Raw genomic sequence first — 27,782 nt, forward strand, 5'->3', positions numbered from 1 at the left:
TTCAGAAAAAGGTATTTCTTCCAGAGGAGAAAGCCAGGGAGTTATCCGAACTAGTCAGGAACCTCCTAAAACCAGGGACAGTGTCTGTGCATCAATGCACGAGAGTCCTGGGAAAAATGGTGGCTTCTTACGAAGCGATTCCATTCGGCAGATTCCATGCACGAATTTTTCAGTGGGATCTGCTAGACAAATGGTCCGGATCGCATCTGCAGATGCATCAGCGGATAAAATTGTCGACAAGGACAAGGGTCTCTCTGCTATGGTGGTTGCAGAGTGCTCATCTGTTGGAGGGCCGCAGATTCGGCATACAGAACTGGGTCCTAGTGACCACGGATGCCAGCCTGAGAGGCTGGGGAGCGGTCACACAAGGAAGAAACTTCCAGGGCGTGTGGTCAAGCCTGGAAACGTCTCTTCACATAAATATACTGGAACTAAGAGCAATCTACAATGCTCTAAGCCTGGCAAAACCTCTGCTTCAGGGTCAGCCGGTGTTGATCCAGTCGGACAACATCACAGCAGTCGCCCACGTAAACAGACAGGGCGGCACAAGAAGCAGGAGGGCAATGGCAGAAGCTGCAAGGATTCTTCGCTGGGCGGAAAATCATGTGATAGCACTGTCGGCAGTGTTCATTCCGGGAGTGGACAACTGGGAAGCAGACTTCCTCAGCAGACACGATCTTCACCCGGGAGAGTGGGGACTTCATCCAGAAGTCTTCCACATGATTGTGGTCCATTGGGAAAGACCAATGGTGGACATGATGGCGTCCCGCCTCAACAAAAAACTGGACAGGTATTGCGCCAGGTCAAGAGATCCTCAGGCAATAGCTGTGGACGCTCTGGTAACACCATGGGTGTACCAGTCAGTGTATGTGTTCCCTCCTCTGCCTCTCATACCCAAGGTACTGAGAATTATACGGCAAAGGGGAGTAAGAACGATACTAGTGGCTCCGGACTGGCCAAGAAGGACTTGGTACCCGGAACTTCAGGAGATGCTCATGGAAGATCCGTGGCCTCTACCTCTAAGAAGGGATCTGCTTCAGCAGGGACCGTGTCTATTCCAAGACTTACCGCGGCTGCGTTTGACGGCATGGCGGTTGAACGCCGGATCCTAAAGGAAAAAGGCATTCCGGAAGAGGTCATCCCTACCCTGGTCAAAGCCAGGAAGGAGGTGACTGCACAACATTATCACCGCATTTGGAGAAAATATGTTGCATGGTGTGAGGCCAGGAAGGCCCCGACAGAGGAATTTCAACTGGGTCGATTCCTACATTTCCTGCAAACAGGATTATCTATGGGCCTCAAATTAGGGTCCATTAAGGTTCAAATTTCGTCCCTGTCGATTTTCTTCCAGAGAGAATTGGCTTCAGTTCCTGAAGTCCAGACTTTTGTAAAAGGAGTACTACATATACAGCCCCCGGTTGTGCCCCCAGTGGCACCGTGGGATCTCAATGTAGTTTTGGATTTTCTCAAATCCCATTGGTTTGAGCCACTCAAATCGGTAGATTTGAAATATCTTACATGGAAAGTAACCATGCTACTGGCTCTGGCTTCAGCCAGGAGAGTGTCAGAATTGGCGGCTTTGTCGTATAAAAGCCCATATCTGATTTTCCATTCGGACAGGGCAGAATTGAGGACGCGTCCTCTTTTTCTGCCTAAGGTGGTATCAGCGTTTCACCTGAACCAGCCTATTGTGGTGCCTGCGGCTACTAGCGATTTGGAAGATTCCAAGTTGCTGGACGTTGTCAGAGCATTGAAAATATATATTTCAAGGACGGCTGGAGTCAGAAAATCTGACTCGCTGTTTATACTATATGCACCCAACAAGATGGGTGCTCCTGCTTCTAAGCAGACGATTGCTCGTTGGATTTGTAGCACAATTCAACTGGCACATTCTGTGGCAGGCCTGCCACAGCCTAAATCTGTCAATGCCCACTCCACAAGGAAGGTGGGCTCATCTTGGGCGGCTGCCCGAGGGGTCTCGGCATTACAACTCTGCCGAGCAGCTACGTGGTCAGGGGAGAACACGTTTGTAAAATTCTACAAATTTGATACCCTGGCTAAGGAGGACCTGGAGTTCTCTCATTCGGTGCTGCAGAGTCATCCGCACTCTCCCGCCCGTTTGGGAGCTTTGGTATAATCCCCATGGTCCTGACGGAGTCCCAGCATCCACTAGGACGTCAGAGAAAATAAGATTTTACTTACCGATAAATCTATTTCTCATAGTCCGTAGTGGATGCTGGGCGCCCATCCCAAGTGCGGATTGTCTGCAATACTTGTACATAGTTATTGTTACAAAAAAATCGGGTTGTTTATTGTTGTGAGCCATCTTTTCAGAGGCTCCTACGTTATCATACTGTTAACTGGGTTCAGATCACAAGTTGTACGGTGTGATTGGTGTGGCTGGTATGAGTCTTACCCGGGATTCAAAATCCTTCCTTATTGTGTACGCTCGTCCGGGCACAGTATCCTAACTGAGGCTTGGAGGAGGGTCATGGGGGGAGGAGCCAGTACACACCACCTAGTGGTCAAACTTTTAAATTTTGTGCCCTGTCTCCTGCGGAGCCGCTATTCCCCATGGTCCTGACGGAGTCCCAGCATCCACTACGGACTATGAGAAATAGATTTATCGGTAAGTAAAATCTTATTTTCTTCCTAGGAGCTCAAGAGAGCCCCTAGTGTGCATCCAGCTCAGCCGGGCACAGAAATCTAACTGAGGCTTGGAGGAGGGTCATAGGGGGAGGAGCCAGTGCACACCAGATAGTCCTAAATCTTTCTTTAGATGTGCCCAGTCTCCTGCGGAGCCGTCTATTCCCCATGGTCCTTACGGAGTTCCCAGCATCCACTAGGACATCAGAGAAATTGCCAGCTCACACCCCAGCGCCTAAACCCGGTCTGAAAACACTACAGGCAATGTCCCAGACCTGCAGCGCTTTTATAAATTACACATATAATGCACCAAAATCACTGTGCCCCCCCCGTTTTGCTCCCTGTTACTTGTACAGCAGTGTGAGGAAGGACCAGCATCTCTGCAGCCTTGTGTAGAGAAAATGGCGCCGGGCTGTGTGCTGTGAGGGCTAAGCCACGCCCCCGTAATGGCGCGCTTCAGACCCGCTCTTTTTTTTAAAGCTTTTTATACTGGCGGGGGTTCGGACAGTGCCCTGGCACTTAGTCCGCTCTTGCCAGGTAGTTATTTGAGGTAAAATGCTGCCCAGGAGTCTGGAGGAGGGGCATAGAGGGAGGAGCCAGTTCACACCCCTTTGAAAGTCTTAAAGTGCCCATGTCTCCTGTGGATCCCGTCTATACCCCATGGTTCTTTAAGTGACCGCCAGCATCCTCTAGGACGTATGAGAAAATTCAGGTTAATAACACACATGTGCTCATCATATGTTACTTCAAGCATGCTGCATGTACACCGCTAGGGAGGCCAATCCCGGGCCGTTTTTTCAATCCCGGAATTCGGGATTGAAAAACGGTCAATCCCGGGATTCCCGGGATTCCAGTAGGGATTAGAGAAAATTGTAGGGAGCAGGGCTGGAGGGAGTGTGTAGGTAGCGGGAGCGGGAGGTAGGGAGTGTGTAGGTAGCGGTGCGGGAGGTAGGGAGGGTGTAGGTAGCGGTGCGGGAGGTAGGGAGGGTGTAGTAGGTAGCGGTGCGGGACTCAGTCAGGACAGAGGGTGTAGGTCGCGGCAGGGAGGGAGGAAGGCTGCACGGAGGGAGATAGGGTGGGTGTAAGTAATAGTACTTACTATTAGACGGGCGGCAACCATTAAAACACTGAACGCGGCGGCATTTCAAATGAAGCGCCGGCCGCCAGCCAACCAGAGCTGGCGGACCGGCAGCCAATCAGGGAAGCGGCCGCAGCAGTCGCTGCTGATTGGCTGCCGCTGCAGCTTCCCTGATTGGCTGCCGGTCCGCCAGCTCTGATTGGCTGGCGGCCGGCGCTACATTTGAAGTGCTGCGCGCGTTCTACTTGTTCATGGCTGCTGCCCGCCTAAATGAGTAAGTATTATTACTTACACACCAACCCTCCTGCCGCCGCGCATGCGCAGAATAATCCCGTGAATCCCGGGATTGGATGCTCCAATCCCGGGATTCAAATCCCGGCATTTTTGGGCCCAAATCCCGGGATCCCGCCGATCCCGATCCCGGGATTGGCCTCCCTATACACCGCGTACCAGAGGTGACATATATTGCTGTATACTATGCACTGGAGGTGCTAGCTCACCATTTCATTGCTGTGAATACAGGTATAGACTTGAGGTGCCAAAGGACAATATAATATAAAAAAAAAAAGATTCTGTGACAGTGACTTGCCGGTATATATCCAACATATCAGGTACCCAATGCGTGGCTGGATTCTGGTCAAGTGGGACATATGTGACATCATTAACTTCAAAGCGTCCACTACAGCCACATATACGGTCTCCCATCTGTCTACTACTCATCCCGATCATTATCCTACTGGGTAATTATCGTCACTGGTTATGGGCCTAAGGGTAGGATGGCTGGCAAAGTGGCTAGCACTAAATCTTCACAGCCCTGAGGTCATGATTTCAATTCCAGTCCAAGGCAACATGTGTGTGGAGTTTGTATGTTCTTCATGTATATTGTGCAGGTTTCCTGTTGGTGCTTGGTTTCCTCTCATGTTAAAAAAACCACTGGTAGTTTAATTAGCATTGGACAAACAAATTAACCCTAGTATGTGCGAGAATATAGATTGTAAGCTCCACTGGGGCAGGGACTAATGTGAATGACAGACATTTTCTGTACAGTGCTGTGGAATGAGTGCGCTATACATAAAATAGGATTTTAATACCTACCGGTAAATCCTTTTCTCGTAGTCCATAAGGGATATTGAGGGAAACTAATACGATGGGGTATAGACGGGGTCCAAAGGAGCCAGTGCACTTTAAATTTCTTCAACTGGGTGTGCTGGCCCCATCCCACAGGCAGTTATAGTTAAAAACGTGCCCGAAGGAGAAAGGACATATATGAGATTACATACCAGCACACGGGATCAGTACTAAATGCCGCCGGCCGGAATCCGACCACACAACCCCGACAGGAGTGGCGAGCGGAACGCAGCCCCTTGCGGGCTCGCTTCGCTCGCCACGCTGCGGGCACGGTGCCTCGCTACGCTCGGCACACTATTATATTCTCCCTCTATGGGTGTCGTGGACACCCACGGAGGGAGAATATGTCGGGATTGTGGCGGTCGGGATTCCGGCGTCGGTATTTCCACCGCCGGGATTCCGGCCGGCGGCACCTTGACCGCATCCCCAGCACACCACTAACATAAAACAATCAGCAACGGCTGGTAACAACAACAGCAACAGCTGAACAAGTAACTATACAACAAGAACCTGCAGAAAAGTCAACGCACGGAGGTGGGCGCCCAATATCCCTTATGGACTACTAGAAAAGGATTTACCGGTAGGTATTAAAATCCTATTTTCTCTAGCATCCATAAGGGATATTGGGGGGGACGTCCCAAAGCTTCCAGAACGGGCTGGAACGTGCGGAGATGCTGCAGCACCGCCTGCCCAAACTGTGTATCCTCTTTGGCCAGGGTATCAAACTTGTAGAACTTCACAAAGGTGTTCTTCCCCGACTAAGTAGCAGCTCGGCATAGTTGCAAGGGAGTGGGCCTTCAGAGACTTAGGAACAGGTAAGGCTGCCGACACATAGGCCTGTTGGATGGTAAACCTAATCCAATGAGCAATGGACTGCTTTGAAGCAGGGCAACCCTTTTTCTGCGCATCATAGAGCACGAACAAGGAATCCGTATTTTTCTGACCAGAGCTGTGCGCTTGACATAGATCTTCAAGGCTCGCACAGCATCCAATGCCTACGGAGGAGCAGAAGCGTCACAACTGGACGGAATTACAATAGGTTGATTCAGGTGAAACGCGGAGACAACCTTTGGCAGGAAATGCTGTCTAGTCCGGAGCTCCGCTCTGTCCTCGTAAAAGACAAAGGGGGTCATGCAGAGTTGATCGCTAGCTGAATTTGTTCGCAGCACAGCGATCAGGCTAAAAATCGTCAGTTCTGCGCATGCGGTGAAATGCGCACGCGTGACGTACGGGCACAACGAACGATGTAGTTTTGCACAGGGTCTGGCGATGCATTTTTAGTCGCATTGGATGCCGCAGAGTGATTGACATGAAGTGGGCGTTTCTGGGTGGCAACTGACCATTTTCAGGGAGTGTGCGGAAAAATGCAGGCGTGCCAGGGAAAAAGCAGGCGTGGCTGGCCGAACGCTGGGCGGGCTTGTGACGTCAAATCCGGAACAGAATAGTCTGAAGTGATCGCAAGCGCTGAGTAGGTTTTGAGCTACTTTGAAACTACACAAAAAACTTTTGCAGGCGCTCTGCGATACAACCGTTCGCACTTCTGCTAAGCTAAAATACAATCCCAGTGGGCGGCGGCATAGCATTTGCATGGTTGCTAAAACTAGCTAGGGAGCGATCAATTCGGAATGACCCCCCAAGTATGAACTTTTACATGATAAAGCCCCCAATTCCGAGACACGTCGAGCAGAAGCCAGGGCCAGTAACATCACCATCTTCTACCGTCATCAGAGGTTCAAACCAGGAGGACTGTAGAAATTCCAACACTACATTCAAATCTCGGAGTGCCATAGGCGGCACAAAGGGTGGTTGTATGTGGAGTACCCCTTGCAATAAGATCTGAACTTCTGGCAACACTGCCAAATTCTTCTGAAAGAAAATTGAGAGAGCTGAAATCTGGACCTTAATGGAACCCAGACGCAAGCCCTTATCCACATCAGCCTGCAGGAAACGTAGAAAACGTCCCAAGTGAAACTCTGCAGACGGATACGTGCGTTCCTCACACCAAGAGACATATCTTCTCCAGATATGATGATAGTGTTTTGACGTCACAGGTCCTGGCCTGAACCTTGGTTGCAATAACCTTCTTGGAAAGGCCCTTTGTGAGCTACAGTAGGATGTCCTGCTCAACCGCCATGCCGTCAAATGAAGCCGCCGTAAGTCCAGGTAGACGAACGGTCCTTGTTGAAGAAGATCTCTTCTGAGTGGTAGAGGCCAAGGGTCTTCGACGGACATGTCCAGACGATCCGCGTACCACGCTCTCCGAGGCCAATCTGGGGCAATTAGAATTGCCTGGACACCTTTATTCTTGATACGCTTTAGCACCCTTGGGAGCAATGGGATCGGAGGAAACAGGTAGACCAGCCAGTACGGCCAAGGCGACGCCAGTGCGTCCACTGCCCTCACCTGAGGGTCCCTGGTCCGTGAGCAATACCAGGGAAATTTCTTGTTGAGACGAGAAGCCATCATGTCTATTTGTGGGCAACGCCACCGGTCGATGATCTGCTGGAACACCAGATGGTGGAGCCCCCACTCCCCCGGGTGGAGATCGTGACGACTCAGGAAGTCCGCCTCCCAGTTGAATGAAGATTGCTGACATGGCTCTTGCATTTCTTTCCGCCCAGAGGAGTCTGTTTGACACCCCTCGCATGCAGGCTCTGCTTTTTGTCTCTCCTTGTTGATTGATATACGCCACCGCTGTGGCGTCGTCCGACTGTACCTGGATCGCTTGATCCTTGAGCTGAGGAGAGGCCTGTAGCAGAGCATTGTAGATCGTCCAAAGTTCCAGAAAGTTGATTGGAAGGAGGCTTTCGTGGGTTGACCACTTGCCCGGAACTGCACCCCTTGGGTGACAGCTCCCCATCCTCTCAGATTCGCATCCATCATGAGGAGGGTCCAATCCTGAATCCCAAAACTCCTGCCCTCCAGGAGATTGGAGGACTGTAGCCACCACAGGAGGGAAATCCTGGCCTGAGATGATAGCTGAATCATCCGGTGCATCTGGAGATGCAATCCGGACCACTTGCTCAGGAGATCCAATTGAAACGTTTTGGCATGGAACCTCCCATACATGATCGCCTCGTATGAGGCGACCATCTTTCCTAACAATCTTATGCAAAGATGTACGGACACTCGAGTAGGTCGGAGCACCATGCGGATCATCTCTAGTGTTTTCGCCTTGTCCTCTGGTAGAAACACATCCTGAGCCACAGTATCCAGTAACATTCCCAGAAACAGGAGCCCCTGAGTTGGCTCCAGGTGGGACTTCAGTAAGAAGAGGATCCACCCATGGTCGGACGGAAGACGGATGGTGTGGTCGATATGGAGCAACAATAGCTCCCTGGATCTTTCCTTTATCAGAAGATCGTCCAGATAAGGGACCACATTGACTCCCTGTATCCGGAGTTGAAGCATCATCTCCGCCATCACCTTCGTGAATACCCTTGGGGCTGTAGACAGGCCGAAGGACAGTGCCTGGAATTGGAAGTGATCGTCCAGCAGGGAACACCGCAGATACACCTGATGAGGAGGCCTAATCGGAATATGGAGATAGGCGTCCTTGGTATCCAAGGAGACCATAAATTCCTGTTCTTCCAGGCCTGCAATCACTGCTCGCAGGGATTCCATTTTGAACTTGAACACCCTCAAATAAGGATTCAAGGATTTCAGATTCAGAATGGGTCTTACCGAACCGTCCGGCTTCAGCACCACAAAAAAAAAACCAGTTGGGGGGACGACTGTCGAACTCCAGCCTGTGGCCCTGAGAAACGAGCTCTCTGACCCAGGCATCCTGCCAGGTTTCCCAGGTGCGGCTGAAGTGACGTAGTCGGGCTCCCACCTCAAAATCCCCTCGGGGTGGGTAGGCACCGTCATGCTGAGGCCTTAGTGGAAGCAGAACTGGTGGACTGTTCCTGAGAACTGGACTTACCTCTGGTGCCTCTAGCCGGATTGGAGGCACCTTTGGCCTTTGATCGAAATGTGTGAGACCGAAAGGACTGGACAGAAGGCCCCGGATAGGAGCGTCTCCCCGGCGAGGCCCCATTCAGTTCAACCCCAAAAAGCCATTCCCCAGAAAAGGGGAGGGAGTACACATTACGTTTGGATTCTGCGTCCGCAATCCACTAGTCAAGCCCTTTTGTGCCAGTTCTACACGGGAGAGCTTAGCGGGGACCCCCCCCCAGGAGGGTCCCATACGCCGCCCATGGATAAACTCACTTTGAACTGGGGGACCCTCTTAGCAGGGCCCCTGGTTTGTACTCACCACCAATGTCACCTTCAGGCAGCGTTAGGGGTGTGCGGCGTGCTGCAGCTGTGACAGCCAAAGCACAGTGCCCTGCTGAACAACAACCCCAACGGTGGTCCTGCAGCGGGGATGCGGCTCTGCACCTCGTAAGGCCGGTGACCGAACAACCCCCCCCCCCCCCCCCCCCACCGCGCAGGTATGCTGTTGTCCAGACAGAATACAGAAAATAAAAGTTTCAAAGATAATTGAAGAAAACTCTCTGAAGCTGCAGAGATGTGCATCCTCTCCTGAGGGCACTTTTTTCTAAAACTGCCTCCTGTGGGAGGGGGCATAGAGGGGAGGAGCCAGCACACAGAGATGAAGAAATTTAAAGTGCACTGGCTCCTTTGGCCACGTCTATACCCCATCGTACTAAGTCTCCCCAATATACCTTATGGATGCTAGAGAAATAACTCTTAATAAATATGCCATGGGCAACTGCTTCAAAGTATAATTACATGCAGGACCTGGTACTCATAAATAATAGGTTTCTGATACAGCCATGTAAGTTTACGCTACATGCCAGCCATGGTAATGTCTAATTACCATGTCCGGTTACCAGACCAGAGGTACAGGGGTATATATTACAGCAGATGTTATCATGATACATTTACAGTGATACCAAATAAATTCTCTGATAGAACAGAAATCCTGCAAGGCCGATGTAACCACTGTAAATCCATCTACAGGCTAAAGATTTAGTTTAAATAAATGTACAGCAAGTGAAGAAAGAGAACGATGTGTAATAAACAAAATGTTTTTTTGTTTTACTTTTCAGAATATACAAAATTAATTTTAGGGGCAATATTAAACAATTTTTCAAATTTACTTACAATGACAAGGTGGATCTGCATCATTATAATCTTACACACACAAAACAGCATTAATAGGAACAAATTTAGTTTAGGAACAAATATAAATAAAGTGTTTCCAAAAAAACCCCAGAAGAAACAACACAAATAGTGTAGGTCACAGGATATCATTTATACCCCTTTCACATCGCAAAAATAACCCGGTATCGACCCGCTATATTGCCTGGTCGACACCGGTCACTGTGCGATGTGAAAGGGGCCATGGAGAATTCCAGAGCCGCCTGGCCGGGTAATTCAACCCGGGTTATAAGAAGGGTTATTCCCGGGTTGAAGACCCCGGATCTGTTCAATACATAGGGACAGGCAGCCCGGAGATGACCTCATCTCCCAGCGCCACCCCTGCTGCCGGCTCCGCCCCCCGCCGCTATGGGAAGCCTGCTGTTAGGGTCCAATGCCGGATCCCACCCGGGAAGCACCCGTTTCTAATTCCCGGGTGGGATCCGGCATTGGCGGTGTGAAAGGGGTATTAGTGGCAAGCCGATTAGGATCTAATGTAGTATCTGATTCCAGAAGAGGAAGGGGCCATCCGATGTGTAGACAGGCTGCATAGGTCCTCTTTTTCTTCCCAACAGATTGAAGAGTACAGTAAATCCTTATGGGCATCATATCCCCAAATAGGGAATCAATGTCAATTGATTGCCCCTGAAACTTCACAGGGTAAAGGCAAAGTTATGGGAAGGGTGTGAAGATCCTTGTTTCCTAAGGATCCATACTGTATGTCACTGGGTGTTGGGGACAGACACGCCGTTTCTCTCTTGACAAGGGCCTGATGTTTCTACAGCACCATGTGCACTTTTTGTGTTTTTTCTGCACTCATTCTTGTGATTCAAAATCAAAACAAAAAATAAAATAAAACCCCAAATACAGAGATTCTTAAACGCAGTCCTCCAGGCACCTCAACAGTCCAGGTATATCCATGCTTGGCCACGGGTGACTTAATTAGTACCTCGGTCAATTTTATTTAACCATCTTTGCTGAGCCACAGATATACTTAAAAGCTGGACTGATAGGGTGTCTTGAGGACCGCGTTTGAGAACCTCTGCCATAATAAATGATACACTATGAACTATTTTGGATTTTACAGTCAGCGTGTATATATGCTGTAAGACTGCAATTTGTAAATAAAGTTTTCTGAGGGCAATCCGAATGCCCAAGGAATACATAATAAACATTCTGAACTGTAGAATACAACTGAACTGTACATGTAACAATATGTAAGAAACAAAACAGTTATATGGGCACTGCATAGCTCACATCCCATATGATTGTGCATTTCACAGATTTAGGCCATAATTCACCAAAAACATAAATGTGCAGCAGTGTTAGAAACCACAGAGGCTGGAGTGACGACATTTGCTGACACCACGGCTGGCCATCGCTTTTGCTGCCATATAATAAATGGATTTTAGCTTATACCTTCATGACTGATTTTTTTTATTTTCACCGCTAAACAGCGACTGCCACTTCAGAAGAGGCTCCCAATTTTTTTTCTATTACTTTTGGGCGTTTCAGTCCTTGTTAAGTGTCGGTGCTTTGGGTACGTGTCTTTTGGCATCTTCAAATAGCTTGTTACTTGTGTTGCACAAGTTGCTCAGGTACGTTTCATCCTCTATCAAGGGAATCAGCTCTATAATTTGATTTATTTTCTGTACCACACTCTGAATTAAGGCTGCTCTTTTTGCTGTCCTTTGCAGAGGATCGTCCGCGTGTTCAGCTGGTAGAGATATGTACCTGACACCTCTCAAGGGGTGCCCAGCCTCACCCTCCTTGCTTTCAGGACGTTCTGAATACAACTCCGGGTCCAGTACGAAGAGTGGATTGTTCCAGTAAGAAAGGTCCATTTTCTCCCATCCCCAGCCCTCTGCAAACTTAATAACGCAACAAATGTGTTTACAAGGTAAGAGAGATGTTCTCCAATCTTCACACGTACACGATGGAGAATCGGCTCCCAGATTAACTTCCTCATACTCCTCTTCCTCACAGTCACTCTTCACCTGGAAAACACCGTGTTCTTTCCCTACGCAGATGATGTGTGCTCCATCCCGGCTGCTGGACAAACTCCTAAGAACGTGGGAAATAAATTCCCTCGGACGATTTCTTAAGAAAATGGGCACATCGTCCGCGTACTTCCGGTAAAACTCTGAACATCTCAAGTTCACCTGCATATGCCTATATTAAAATTAAAATAAAATATAGATTACATATACAAGAGTTCAATTTGCAGAAGAAAAAATAAGAATTTACTCACCGGTAATTCTATTTCTCGTAGTCCGTAGTGGATGCTGGGGACTCCGTAAGGACCATGGGGAATAGACGGGCTCTGCAGGAGACTGGGCACTCTAAAGAAAGATTAGGTACTATCTGGTGTGCACTGGCTCCTCCCTCTATGCCCCTCCTCCAGACCCCAGTTAGGGAAACTGTGCCCGGAAGAGCTGACATTACAAGGAAAGGATTTTGGAATCCAGGGTAAGACTCATACCAGCCACACCAATCACACCGTACAACTTGTGATAACCTTACCCAGTTAACAGTATGAACAACAACTGAGCATGACTCAACGGATGGCTCATAACAATAACCCTTATTAAGCAATAACTATATACACGTATTGCAGAAAGTCCGCACTTGGGACGGGCGCCCAGCATCCACTACGGACTACGAGAAATAGAATTACCGGTAAGTAAATTCTTATTTTCTCTAACGTCCTAGTGCAGGCTTTTTCAACCAGTGTGCCGTGGCACACTAGTGTGCCGCGACCAGTTGCAAGGTGTGCCGCGGAGCCAGAGCAGCTTCCAGCACCTTCAGAGTGAACTGTTGGCCCGGGCTGTTCTTAGAGGATCATTCATGCTCCGGCTGTGACCTATGCCTTGATGACGCAGTGGTGTGATATCATAGGTCACGGCCACCGCATCTCACCACCCAGCGAGCCCACCCGCCTGCATACACATCTTCCAGTTCCCGCCTGCATCCACAGCTTTCCTTGCCCACCCACATCCACACCTGCCCGACCGCCCGCTGCTCAGTATTCGCAGCACTCCACTATGAACATCCTCCGCCACTGAGGGACAGGGAGGAGGACAGCTGACCGGTATGGGCTAATATTTGTTATGTTATTTCTCCTGTGGGGAGCAATAGGATTTATGGATTTATGGGGGGAACAATGTGAATAATTCATGTGGGGAGCAATAGGATTTATGTGGGGAGAAATGTGATTGATTTATGTGTGAACAACATGATTTATGTGGGGAGCAATGTGATTAATTTATGTGGGGAGCAATAGGATTTATGTAAGGAGCAACATGATTTATGTGCAATGTGATTGTTTTTTCTGTGTAGGCCGATGTATGTGTGGATTTTTTATTACTGTGAGGGCCAATGTGTATTTTTTAGGTTTTTTGCTGTGGGGAACGGATGGTGTGCCTTGGCAATTTTAAAATATTGTTTGGTGTGCCGCGAGTGAAAAAAGGTAGAAAATCACTGTCCTAGTGGATGCTGGGGACTCCGTAAGGACCATGGGGATTATACCAAAGCTCCCAAACGGGCGGGAGAGTGCGGATGACTCTGCAGCACCGAATGAGCAAACACAAGGTCCTCCTCAGCCAGGGTATCAAACTTGTAGAACTTTGCAAAAGTGTTTGAACCCGACCAAGTAGCCGCTCGGCAAAGCTGTAAAGCCGAGACCCCTCGGGCAGCCACCCAAGAAGAGCCCACCTTCCTTGTGGAATGGGCTTTCACTGACTTTGGATGCGGCAATCCAGCCGCAGAATGAGCCAGCTGAATCGTGCTACAGATCCAGCGAGCAATAGTTTGCTTTGAAGCAGGAGCACCCAGCTTATTGGGTGCATACAGAATAAACAGCGAGTCAGTCTTCCTGACTCCAGCCGTTCTGGAAACATATATTTTCAAAGCCTGGACTACGTCCAGCAACTTGGGAGTCCTCCAAGTCCCGAGTAGCCGCAGGCACCACAATAGTTTGGTTCAAATGAAACGATGATACCACCTTTGGGAGAAATTGGGGACGAATCCGCAATTCTGCCCTGTCCATATGGAAGATCAGATAGGGGCTTTTACATGACAAAGCCGCCAATTCTGACACACGCCTAGCCGATGCTAAGGCCAACAGCATGACCACTTTCCACGTGAGATACTTTAGTTCCACGGTCTTAAGTGACTCAAACCAGTGGGATTTCAGGAAATCCAACACAACGTTAAGATCCCAAGGTGCCACAGGTGGCACAAAAGGGGGCTGAATATGCAGCACTCCCTTAACAAACGTCTGAACCTCAGGCAGTGAAACTAGTTCTTTTTGAAAGAAAATGGATAGGGCCGAAATCTGGACCTTTATGGACCCTAATTTTAGGCCCATAGACACTCCTGACTGTAGGAAGTGCAGGAATCGACCCAGCTGGAATTCCTCTGTAGGGGCCGTCCTGGCCTCACACCAAGCAACATATTTTCGCCATATACGGTGATAATGCTTTGCTGTCACGTCCTTCCTAGCCTTTATCAGCGTAGGAATAACTTCATCCGGAATGCCTTTCTCCGCTAGGATCCGGCGTTCAACCGCCATGCCGTCAAACGCAGCCGCGGTAAGTCTTGGAACAGACAGGGCCCTTGTTGCAGCAGGTCCTGTCTGAGAGGCAGAGGCCATGGGTCCTCTGTGCGCATTTCTTGCAGTTCCGGGTATCAAGTCCTTCTTGGCCAATCCGGAACAATGAGTATTGTTCTCACTCCTCTTTTTCTTACAATTCTCAGCACCTTTGGTATGAGAGGAGGAGGAGGAAACACATATACCGACTGGAACACCCACGGTGTCACTAGCGCGTCCACAGCTATCGCCTGAGGGTCCCTTGACCTGGCGCAATATCTTTTTAGCTTTTTGTTGAGGCGGGATGCCATCATGTCCACCTGTGGCAGTTCCCATCGATTTGCAATCTGTGTGAAGACTTCTTGATGAAGTCCCCACTCTCCCGGGTGGAGGTCGTGTCTGCTGAGGAAGTCTGCTTCCCAGTTGTCCACTCCCGGAATGAACACTGCTGACAGTGCTTGCACGTGATTCTCCGCCCAACGAAGAATCTTTGTGGCTTCCGCCATTGCCACCCTGCTTCTTGTGCCGCCCTGGCGGTTTACATGGGCGACCGCCGTGATGTTGTCTGACTGAATCAGCACTGGTTGGTCTCGAAGCAAGGGCTCCGCTTGACTCAGGGCGTTGTATATGGCCCTTAGTTCCAGTATATTTATGTGCAGACAAGTCTCCTGACTTGACCACAGCCCTTGGAAGTTTCTTCCCTGAGTGACTGCCCCCCATCCGCGGAGGCTTGCATCCGTGGTCACCAGGACCCAGTCCTGTATGCCGAACCTGCGGCCCTCGAGAAGATGAGCACTCTGCAGCCACCACAGAAGAGACACCCTGGCCCTCGGGGACAGGGTGATCAGCCGATGCATCTGAAGATGCGATCCGGACCACTTGTCTAACAGATCCCACTGAAAGATCCTCGCATGGAACCAGCCGAAGGGAATGGCTTCGTATGAGGCCACCATCTTTCCCAGGACTCGCGTGCAGTGATGCACCGACACCTGTTTTGGTTTTAGGAGGTCCCTGACCAGAGTCACTAACTCCTGGGCCTTCTCCTCCGGGAGAAACACCTTCTTCTGTTCTGTGTCCAGAATCATGCCCAGGAAGGGCAGACGCGTCGTAGGAATCAGCTGCGACTTTGGAATATTCAGAATCCAGCCGTGCTGTTGCAACACTTCCCGAGAGTGTGCTACGCTGATCAACAACTGCTTCCTGGACCTCGCCTTTATGAGGAGATCGTCCAAGTACGGGATAACTGTAACTCCTTGCTTCCGAAGGAGTACCATCATTTCCGCCATTACCTTGGTAAATATTCTCGGTGCCGTGGACAGGCCAAACGGCAACGTCTGGAATTGGTAATGACAGTCCTGTACCACAAACCTGAGGTACTCCTGGTGATGTGGATAAATGGGGACATGCAAGTAAGCATCCTTGATGTCCAGAGATACCATAAAATCCCCCTCTTCCAGGCTTGCAATGACCGCTCTGAGCGATTCCATTTTGAACTTGAATTTTTTCATATAAATGTTCAAGGATTTTAAATTCAGAATGGGTCTTACCGAACCGTCCGGTTTCGGTACCACAAACATTGTGGAATAGTAACCCCTTCCCTGTTGAAGGAGGGGGACCATTATTATCACTTGCTGGAGGTACAGCTTGTGAATTGCCGCCAGCACTACCTCCCTTTCCGTGGGGGAAGCTGGCAAGGCTGATTTTAGGTAACGGTGAGGAGGAGTCACTTCGAATTCCAGCTTGTATCCGTGAGATACAATTTGTACAGCCCAGGGATCCACTTGCGAGCGAACCCACTGGTTGCTGAATTTTCAGAGACGCGCCCCCACCGCCCCTAGCTCCGCCTGGCAGCCCCAGCGTCATGCGGTGGACTTAGTGGAAGCCGGGGAGGACTTTTGTTCCTGGGAACTAGCTGCATGGTGCAGCTTCTTTCCTCTACCCCTGCCTCTGGCAAGAAAGGATGCACCTCTGACCTTCTTGCTTCTCTGAGAACAAAAGGACTGCATTTGATAATACGGTGCTTTCTTAGGGTGTGAGGAAACCTGAGGCAAGAAAGTCAACTTTCCAGCTGTCGCTGTGGACACGAGGTCCGAGAGACCATCCCCAAACAATTCCTCACCCTTATAAGGCAAAACCTCCATGTGTTTTTTAGAATCGGCATCCCCTGTCCATTGCCGAGTCCATAAGACCCTCCTGGCAGAAATGGACATTGCATTAATTCTGGAGCCTAGCAGGCAAATGTCCCTCTGGGCATCCCGCATATATAAGACGGCGTCTTTTATATGGCCCAGGGTTAGCAAAACAATATCCCTGTCCAGGGCATCTATGTCCTCTGACAGAGTATCTGTCCATGCTGCTACAGCGCTACAAATCCAGGCTGAAGCAATAGCTGGTCTCAGTAGAGTACCAGAGTGTGTATACACTGACTTCAGGATAGCCTCCTGCTTCCTATCCGCAAGATCCTTTAGGGCGGCCGTATCCTGAGACGGCAGGGCCACCTTCTTAGATAAGCGTGTCAACGCCTTGTCTACACTAGGGGAGGATTCCCAACGTAACCTGTCCGTTGGAGGGAAAGGGTACGCCATCAGTAATTTTTTGGAAATCACTACTTTCTTATCAGGGGAACTCCACGCTTCTTCACATAACTCATTTAATTCATGTGACGGGGGAAAAGTCACTTCTTGCTTTTTCTCCCCAAACATATACACCCTCTTGTCAGGGACAGGGTTAACCTCTGAAATGTGCAATACATCTTTCATTGCAATAATCATGTAGCGGATGGCCTTGGTCATCTTAGGTTGTAAATGTGCCTCATCATCGTCGACACTGGAGTCGGACTCCGTGTCGGCATCTGTGTCAACCATCTGAGATAGTGGGCGTTTGAGACCCTGACGGCCTCTGAGTCTTCTGGGCAGGCCCGGGTTGAGACCCCGGCTGTCCCAAGGCTGCAGCGTCATCAAACCTTTTATGCAAGGAGCTTACATTATCATTTAAGACCTTCCACATATCCATCCAATCAGGTGTCGGCCCCGACGGCGGCGACACCACATCTATCTGCACTTGCTCCGCCTCCACGTAACCCTCCTCATCAAACATGTCGACACAGCCGTACCGACACACAGCACATACACAGGGAATGCTCTGACTGAGGACAGGACCCACAAAGGCCTTTGGGGAGACAGAGAGAGAGTATGCCAGCACACACCACAGCGCTATATAACCCAGGGATTTTCACTATAATAAGTAATTACCCAATAGCTGCCGATATTATGTCTTTTGCGCCTAAATTTATGTGCCCCCCCTCTCTTTTTTACCCTTCTTGTACCTGGATACTGCAGGGGAGAGCCTGGGGAGCTGCTTCCAGCGGAGCTGTGAAGAGAAAATGGCGCTGGTGTGCTGAGGAAGAAGGCCCCGCCCCCTCAGCGGCGGGCTTCTGTCCCGCTTTCTGTGTGAAAAAATGGCGGTGTTTTTTACATATATACAGTGCCTGACTGTATATATGTATTTTATGCCAAAATGGTACTTCAATTGCTGCCCAGGGCGCCCCCCCCCAGCGCCCTGCACCCTACAGTGACCGGAGTGTGAAAGTGTGCAGGGAGCAATGGCGCACAGCTGCGGTGCTGTGCGCTACCTTAAATGAAGACAGGAGTCTTCTGCCGCCGATTTCGCCGTCTTCAAGCTTCTGTTCTTCTGGCTCTGCGAGGGGGACGGCGGCGCGGCTCCGGACGATCGAGGACAGATGCCTGTGTTCAAACCCTCTAAAGCTAATGGTGTCCAGTAGCCTAAGAAGCGCAACCTAGCTGCAGATAGGTAGGTTTGCTTCTCTCCCCTCAGTCCCTCGTAGCAGTGAGTCTGTTGCCAGCAGAAGCTCACTGAAAATAAAAAACCTAATAAATACTTTCTTTTACTATGCACAAGAAAATAAGGGATCCCTTCTGCGCTCATCCAACAACAATAAACAGTAATGCAATAAATGATAGGTTCCCAATGGATAAGTCTATGACTAAATTATAGTCTCTTTTAGTTCTTATACAAAGCGGAAGTGCTGGATGTAGGGAGACTCAATGCATACCGTACTCACAAGGAGTCGTGGTATGTCCCGCATGTAGAGGTGTCTTAAGTCGCTTGGTTCTTCTTTACCTTCTCCGAGGTGGAAAGTTCTTATCCTCGTAGTTGGATGACCTTAAATGCAGAGATCTGACCCATCTGGCTCCGCTACCGGTTCGCCCTCCCTGCCGTCCCCGGCTGCTGCTGCTGCGGGCGGTGGCACTGACTGGACGGGTCGCTGTATCTCCGAACAAGTTCGGAGATACAGCGACCCGTCCAGTCAGTGCCACCGCCCGCAGCAGCAGCAGCCGGGGACGGCAGGGAGGGCGAACCGGTAGCGGAGCCAGATGGGTCAGATCTCTGCATTTAAGGTCATCCAACTACGAGGATAAGAACTTTCCACCTCGGAGAAGGTAAAGAAGAACCAAGCGACTTAAGACACCTCTACATGCGGGACATACCACGACTCCTTGTGAGTACGGTATGCATTGAGTCTCCCTACATCCAGCACTTCCGCTTTGTATAAGAACTAAAAGAGACTATAATTTAGTCATAGACTTATCCATTGGGAACCTATCATTTATTGCATTACTGTTTATTGTTGTTGGATGAGCGCAGAAGGGATCCCTTATTTTCTTGTGCATTGTGTTCCAGGGTGATTGAGTGATCATCTGTTGGTATCCCTACTGCAGCTCTCTGAGGCGCAGCAGTCCTCTACCTCCCCTTTTTTAGACTTTCTTTTACTAGCAGGCTCAGGAGAGCCCACTAGGAGCACCCAGCTTTGGCCGGGCACAGATTCTAACTGGGTTCTGGAGGATGGGCATAGAGGGAGGAGCCAGTGCACACCAGATAGTACCTAATCTTTCTTTAGAGTGCCCAGTCTCCTGCGGAGCCCGTCTATTCCCCATGGTCCTTACGGAGTCCCCAGCATCCACTAGGACGTTAGAGAAAATGTCTATTAAAACTGGCACGCAGCTGGCTGAAACCAACAAGGCTACACAGCTACTCAGATCCACCATTACCGTATAGTATACACTGTGTTGTGACAGAGACTTTGGAGAAGGGATGTTTAATCACCCAGCCCCTTATACCACTTTCAGACATAAAATCCTGGCATCAGACCCAGAGCACTGAGCGTTCAGTGGGCACTTGGAGATCTCATCTCTAAGCGCTTCTGTCCCTGGCCAATCATTTTCTCTTAGGCATTACCTGGGTCGCATGTTTAAGACCAAAGCCAGGTCTTCTACACGAGTAGTAAGTCCCGAGAAAAGCCCTTCTAGCGAGCAGGGTCGGGGACCTGGGACTCTCAACCCGGGTAAGCCGGGCCCTGGTCAATGCGCGTGAATGCAAATAAATAAATAAATGCGCCAGTCACTCCGATTTTGCAAATGTACATACCAACTGTATATGATGTACCAAGCGCATACTACAAAACAAGATGGAACGCTCAATGTATATCTAGCAAAACATTCTACAAATAATGGTTAGCAATGATATGTGGAGATGATATAACAATAAAACATGCCATGTGAAATATAATAATACTTGTTTGTGGCGTAAGTTTTTATTACACATAGGGGTCAATTTAATTACATGCAGGGGGGGGGGGGGGGGGGGGGCGAGTGACAGCTTACGGCCCAGTCTCGCCCACGGACTCGTGGACTTTTGTATACTGATCCTCTAGTATATGAATAATGAGAGCAGAGGGGTGCTCATGACATTAATGACCCACATATAACCCATTCTTACTTCATGTAAGTGTCGCGGAAGACGCTACTGTGCAGCACAGTGATCAGGTCACTAAGTGCGCCGTCTTTGTAGCCTGCCAGGCACCTATAGATCAGAAACTGCCTCTGACGCCCCAGTCCGTTGTCAGCCTTAATTACAATTTGCATCCCCGCTGTCCGGAAAACATGTGCCCATCTCTGTATTGGGAGAGAGATAATGAGATTTATGGTAAGAACTTACCGTTGTTAAATATCTTTCTGCGAGGTACACTGGGCTCCACAGGGAATGACATTGGGGTGTAGAGTAGGATGTTGATCCGAGGCACCAACAGGCTAAAAGCTTTGACTTCCCGGAATGCATAGCGCCACCTCCTCTATAACCCCGCCTCCGTGCACAGGAGCTCAGTTTTTGTTAACCAGTCCAATGCAGTAGCAGGCAAAAGACGACAACTGTTAGAAGCCACATACACCACACTCTCACGGCAGGAGAAAGTGTCAGCGGCTAATGCCATACCAACCCAAAGAAGCTAAGTGCGTCAGGGTGGGCGCCCTGTGGAGCCCAGTGTATGACATTTGGGATGTCCTAAAGCAGATCCTTATGGGAGGGGACGCACTGTAGCGGGCACAAGAACCCGGCGTTCATAGGAAGCATCCTGGGAGGCGGAAGTATTGAAGGCATAGAATCTTATGAACGTGTTCACTGAGGACCACGTAGCCGCCTTGCACAACTGATCAAGGGTCGCACCACGGCGGGCCACCCAAGAAGGTCCAACCGACCAAGTAGAATGAGCCTTTATGGTAGCAGGAGCTGGAAGGCCAGCCTGTACATAAGCATGTTCAATCACTATTCTAATCCATTCGGCCAGGGACTGCTTGTGAGCAGGCCAGCCACGTTTGTGAAAACCAAACAGAACAAAGAAAGAATACGATTCCTGATGGAGGCAGTTCTCTTCACGTAGATACAGAGAGCCCGTACCGCATCCAAAGATCGCTCTTTGGAAGACAATTCAGGAGAGGCAAAGGCCGAAACCACAATCTCCGGATTAAGGTGGAAAGAAGACACCACCTTAGGTAAATACCCGGGACGTGTTCTAAGAACTGAAAAATCATATATGGTGACCTACAAGACAAGGCACCCAAATCCAACACCCGTCTAGCAGAGGCAATAGCCAGCAGAAACAATACCTTAAGAGAAAGCCACTTAAGGTCTGCAGATTTAAGATGCTCAAACGGAGACCCTTACAACGCCTCCAAAACCACGTCAAGTCCCAAGGGGCCACAGGCGGGATGTAGGGAGGTTGAATCAACAACACACCCTAAGTGAACGTATGTACACCAGGTAAAGTCGCAAATTTTCTCTGGAACCAAACCGACAAGGCAGAAATATGAACCCTGTCCAGGCCCTGTTGTAGAAAGGCCAAAAGTTTGGCCGTACTAAACTTGTAAGCGTCATGATTGTTAGATGCGCACCAAGCAAAGTAAGAATTCCAGACCCTATGGTAAATCCGAGCAGAAGCCGGTTTCCAGGCCTTCAACATGGCTTGAATGACCGCCTCAGAAAATCCTTTGGCCCTCAAGACGGAAGCTTCAAGAGCCCCGCCGTCAAAGCCAACCTGGCTAAATCCTGATATACACAGGGGCCCTGCATGGAGGAGATCTGGGCACTGTGGAAGTAGAAGGGGACGCTCTATCGAGGGACCCTGAAGGTCTGAGAACCAATGCCGTCTGGGCCACGCGGGAGCGATCAGAATACCAGAATACCGGCATCAGAAGCCGCCTCTTTAATGTAATGAGAAGCTGTGACAGTATACGATAAGCATTGTCTAGCATGATCAGAAGCGTTGGAAGACATCTCAGCTTCCAACTCCTGAGCCTATGCTTCAATAGCCTCTGCAGTCCATGTAGCTGCAATGGTGGGCCAATGCGCAGCACCTGCCAGGGTGTAAATCGCCTTAAGCAACCCTCCACGCGCTTATCCGTCGGTTCTTTCAGAGACGTGACTGTAGTTACCGGCAGAGCTGAGGATACCACCAGCCGCGCCACCTGCGAATCCACTGGCGGGGGTGTTTCCCAATTTTTACTTAGCTCCGCAGCGAGGGGATAGCGAGCCAGCATCTTTTTGTGAGGCGTGAATTTCTTTCCTGGATTTTCCAAGGACTGATCAGAATGAGGTAAAACTTGTTTAACCACTTTCTGACGTTTAAATCTGTCCGGTTTCTTAGGGGCAGCATCAGGCTCCGGGTCATCAGTAATTTGAAGAATGAGCCTGATAGCCTCCAACAAGTCAGGAACATCCACCTGTGAAACAGATTCCCCATCAGAAGCGTCAGGATAAGAATCTGTGGGGTCAGTATAAACGCCATCCTCATCAGACGAGGTGTCTGGAACGTTGGTGGATTGTGAGGAAGTAATGGCCGGCTTAGAGGACCCTTTGGTTTTAGGCGGGCGAGGGTTAGACTTCTGAGTAGTCAGTGATTGGTTCAATTGCAGTAACTGAGCAGACAGGTGATCTGCCCATGGCGGGTTAACTGCGGGGAACATAAGCGGTTGTACCGGCACAGGAGGTCCCATAAAGGGCGTTAGTCTAGTTACCAGCGTATTCAGTAGCGTGGAGAAAGTAGCCCAAGGTGGGTCATATAGAACCCCCGTTGCTACGATCCCACTGGGGTGTAAGGAGCCCCCAGAACCTGAATCCTCAGCTGCTATATTTTCCTCAAATGTGTCTGCAGCGTCACTGCCACACAATGTGGGATCAGCCCCAGCACCATTGCCCTTTGTAGCGGACATATTCAAAAGCTCAATGCAGGGCAACACAGTACAATAACAGCAGCACAATACCTGACAAGAACCCCCTGTGCAGTGTAACAGCACAAACAGGGAATTCAAGAGGTATATGGTGACTAAAAATCACAGAGAAAAAAATCTAAGATTTTAAACCTACCGGTAAATCTTTTTCTCGTAGTCCGTAGATGATGCTGGGCCTCCGTAAGGACCATGGGGATAGACGTGCTCCGCAGGAGACATGGGCAATTTAAGAAAGACTTTGGATCTGGGTGTGCACCGGCTCCTCCCTCCATGCCCCTCCTCCAGACCTCAGTTAAAGAAACTGTGCCCAGAGGAGACCGACAGTACGAGGAAAGGATTTTTGTTAATCCAAGGGCAAGATTCATACCATCCACACCAATCACACCGTATAACTTGTGATATACTACCCAGTTAAAAGTATGAAAACATAGCATCAGTCCAAAACCGATGAAAACTATAACATAACCCTTATGTAAGCAAAACTATATACAAGTCTTGCAGAAGAAGTCCGCACTTGGGACGGGCGCCCAGCATCCTCTACGGACTACGAGAAAAAGATTTACCGGTAGGTTTAAAATCTTAGTTTCTCTAACGTCCTAGAGGATGCTGGGACTCCGTAAGGACCATGGGGATTATACCAAAGCTCCCAAACGGGCGGGAGAGTGCGGATGACTCTGCAGCACCGATTGAGCAAACAGGAGGTCCTCCTCAGCCAGGGTATCAAACTTATAGAACTTTGCAAAGGTGTTTGACCCCGATCAAGTAGCAGCTCGGCACAGCTGTAGTGCCGAGACCCCTCGGGCAGCAGCCCAAGATGAGCCCACCGTCCTAGTGGAATGGGCCTTAACCGATTTTGGTAACGGCAATCCTGCCGTAGAATGCGCCTGCTGAATCGTGTTACAGATCCAGCGAGCAATTGTCTGCTTTGAAGCAGGGCCGCCAACCTTGTTGGCTGCATACAGGACAAACAGTGCTTCTGTTTTTCTGATCCTAGCCGTTCTGGCCACGTCAATTTTCAAAACCCTGAGCACATCAAGGGACTCGGAATCCTCCAAGTCACGTGTAGCCACAGGCACGACAAGAGGTTGGTTCATATGAAAGGATGAGACCACCTTTGGTAGGAATTGAGGACGGGTCCGCAATTCCGCTCTATCCATATGGAAAACCAGATAGGGGCTTTTATGTGATAAAGCCGCTAATTCCGAAACTCGCCTAGCCGAAGCCAAGGCTAACAACATGACCACCTTCCAAGTGAGATATTTCAACTTCACTGTTCTAAGTGGTTCAAACCAATGTGACTTAAGGAAACTTAACACCACGTTAAGGTCCCAAGGCACCACCGGAGGTACAAAAGGAGGCTGAATATGCAGTACTCCCTTTACAAAAGTCTGTACTTCAGGTAGAGAGGCCAATTCCTTTTGAAAGAAAATGGATAAGGCCGAAATCTGAACTTTAATGGAGCCTAATTTTAGGCCCAAATTCACTCCAGTTTGTAGGAAGTGAAGAAAACGGCCTAGATGGAATTCTTCCGTAGGAGCATTCCTGGCCTCACACTAAGAAACATATTTTCGCCATATTCGGTGATAATGTTTAGATGTCACGTCCTTCCTAGCCATTATTAGCGTAGGAATGACCTCATCCGGAATACCTTTTTCAGCTAGGATCAGGCGTTCAACCGCCATGCCGTCAAACGCAGCAGCGGTAAGTCTTGGAACAGACAGGGACCCTGTTGCAACAGGTCCTGTCTTAGAGGAAGAGGCCACGGATCTTCTGTGAGCATTTCCTGCAGATCCGGATACCAGGCCCTTCGTGGCCAATCCGGAACATTGATTATTGTTCTCACTCCTCTTTTTCTTATTATTCTCAACACCTTGGGTATGAGAGGAAGAGGAGGGAATACATAGACCGACTGGAACACCCTCGGTGTCACTAGGGCGTCCACAGCTACCGCCTGAGGATCTCTTGACCTGGCGCAATACCTTTGTAGCTTTTTGTTGAGACGGGACGCCATCATGTCTATTTGGGGCAGTCCCCACCGACTTGCAATCTGTGCGAAGACTTCCTGATGAAGTCCCCACTCTCCCTGATGCAGGTCGTGTCTGCTGAAGAAGTCTGCTTCCCAGTTGTCCACTCCCGGAATGAACACTGCTGACAGTGCGCTTACTGATTCTCCGCCCACCGAAGAATTCTGGTGGCTTCCGCCATCGCCACTCAGCTCCTTGTGTCGCCCTGGCGGTTTACATGAGCTACTGCGGTGACGTTGTCTGACTGGATCAGAAATGGTCGGTCGCGCAGAAAGGTCTCCGCTTGATGTAGGGCATTGTATATGGCCCTTAGTTCCAGGATGTTGATGTGAAGACAAGTCTCTTGACTTGACCAAAGGCCTTGGAAATTTCTTCCCTGTGTGACTGCTCCCCAACCTCGGAGGCTCGCGTCCGTGGTCACCAGGATCCGATCCTGAATGCCGAACCTGCGGCCCTCTAGAAGGTGAGCACTCTGCAGCCACCACAGGAGAGATACCCTGGCCCTGGGGGACAGGGTGATCCGCTGATGCATTTGCAGATGTGACCCGGACATCTGCAAATGCATTTTCTATCGGAAGAAAAACCCTTTTCTGGTCTGTATCCAGAATCATGCCCAAGAAGGTCAGACGAGTCGTAGGAACCAACTGTGACTTCGGGATATTGAGACTGTAACACCTTCAGTGAAAGTGACACGCTGTTCAACAACTGCTCTTTTGATCTCGCCCTTATTAGGAGATCGTCCAAGTATGGGATAATTGTGACTCCTTGCTTGCGTAGGAGCACCATCATTTCCGCCAATTACCCTGAAATTGGTAATGACAATACTGTACCGTAATTCTCAGGTACGCCTGATGGGGTGGATAAATGGGAACATGAAGGTATGCAGCCTTTATGTCTAGATACACCATGAAATCCCCCCTTCCAGGCTGGCGATGATCGCTCTGAGCGATTCCACCTTGAATTTGAACCTTTTCAAGCATAGGTTCAGAGATTTTAATTTTAAAATAGGTCTGACCGAACCGTCCGGTTTCGGGACTACAGCAAAGGTTGAGTAATATCCCCTTCCTTGTTGAAGGAGGGGAACCTTGAGCACTACCTGTTGGAGATACAATGTGTGAATTGTATTTAATATTATCTCCCTTTCTGGGGGAGAAGCCGGTAGGGCCGATAAGGAAAACCGGCGAGGAGGCACCTCTTCGAATTCCAGCTTGTAACCCTGAGAAACAATTTCTATTGCCCAGGGATCCACCTGTGAGTGAACTCAGATGTGGCTGAAGAGTCAAAGACGTGCTCCCACTGGGGCGGACTCCCTTAGCGGAGCACCAGCGTCATGCGGTGGATTTAGTAGAGGCCGGGGAGGACTTCTGTTCCTGGGAACTAGCTGTGCCCTTACCTCTGGTAATAAAGGACGCTCCTCGTACTTTCTTATTTTTTTTGCGACCGAAAGGACTGCATTTGATAATGTCGTGCTTTCTTAGGCTGTGAGGGAATGTAAGGCAAAAGATCAGATTTACCAGCTATAGCTGTGGAGACCAGGTCCGAGAGCACTTCTCCACCCAATTCCTCACCCTTGTAAGGTAAAACCGCCATATGCCTCTTTTAGTCGGCATCACCTGTCCACTGCATGTTCCACAGGACACGTCTAGCAGAAATCGACATAGCGTTGACTCTAGAACCCAGTAGACCAATGTCTCTTTGAGCATGTCTTATATATAAGACAGCATCTTTTATATATCCTAGGGTCAATAACATGGTATCCTTATCTAGGGTTTCAATCTCCGCTGATAAGGTATCTGTCCACGCTGCTACAGCGCTATAAACCCCTGCCGACACAATCGCTGGTCTGAGTAGTGTACCAGAATGTGTGTAAATGGACTTCAAAGTACTTTTCTGCATGCTATCTGCAGGATCCCTGAGGGTAGCTGTATCTTGGTATGTCAGCGCTACCTTTTGGGTAAACGTGTCAAGGCCTTGTCCACTTTAGGGGAGGATTCCCATCGTATCCTGGCCCTAGCAGGGAAAGGATACGCCAGAGAATTCTTTTGGGAAACTGCAGTTTCTTGTCTGGAGATTCCCGCTCTTTTCCACACAATTCATTTGGTTCATGAGAGGGGGGAAATGTTATCTCAGCTTTCTTCCCCTTAAACATGTGTACCCTCGTGTCAGGGACAGATGGGTCATCAGTGATATGCAAAACATCTTTTATTGCAATAATCATAAATTGAATACTTTTCTGCCAGTTTTGGCTGTAACTTTGCATCATCGTAGTCGATACTGGAGTCAGACTCCGTGTCGGTATCAGTGTCTATTATTTTGGATAGTGGGCGTTTTGAGACTCTGAAGGTCCCTGCGACATAGGGACAGACATGGGTAGATTCCCTGTCTGTTCTCTAATCTTTTGTGCAATAAATTTACCTCAGCACTTAATTCCACATATCCAGTCAGGTGTCGGCGTTGTCGACGGAGACACCACACACACACATTTGCTCCATCTCCTCCTTAGAAGAGCCTTTTACCTCAGACATGTCGACACACACGTACCGACACACCACACACTCAGGGAATCCTCTTATCTGAAGACAGTTCCC

At 49.5% G+C, this 27,782-nt stretch overlaps 1 protein-coding gene across 3 annotated transcripts in view; it reads right to left on the bottom strand.

The window, feature by feature from the left end:
* Positions 1-9,874: 9,874 nt before the first annotated feature.
* The window catches only part of LOC134936231 (uncharacterized), an 84,515-nt gene continuing 66,607 nt past the window's right edge, over positions 9,875-27,782 (bottom strand). For all 3 annotated transcript variants that reach the window (XM_063931215.1, XM_063931217.1, XM_063931216.1), the window contains exons 4-5: positions 20,388-20,563; positions 9,875-12,172 (exon numbers count right to left, since the gene is read on the bottom strand). In XM_063931215.1, the coding sequence (XP_063787285.1) occupies positions 11,512-12,172; positions 20,388-20,563 (837 nt within the window). In that variant the 3' untranslated portion in view covers positions 9,875-11,511. The remainder of the gene's footprint in view (positions 12,173-20,387; positions 20,564-27,782) is intronic.

This window comes from Pseudophryne corroboree, chromosome 6, assembly GCF_028390025.1.
Source record: "Pseudophryne corroboree isolate aPseCor3 chromosome 6, aPseCor3.hap2, whole genome shotgun sequence".
In the NCBI taxonomy this organism is placed as follows: domain Eukaryota; kingdom Metazoa; phylum Chordata; class Amphibia; order Anura; family Myobatrachidae; genus Pseudophryne; species Pseudophryne corroboree.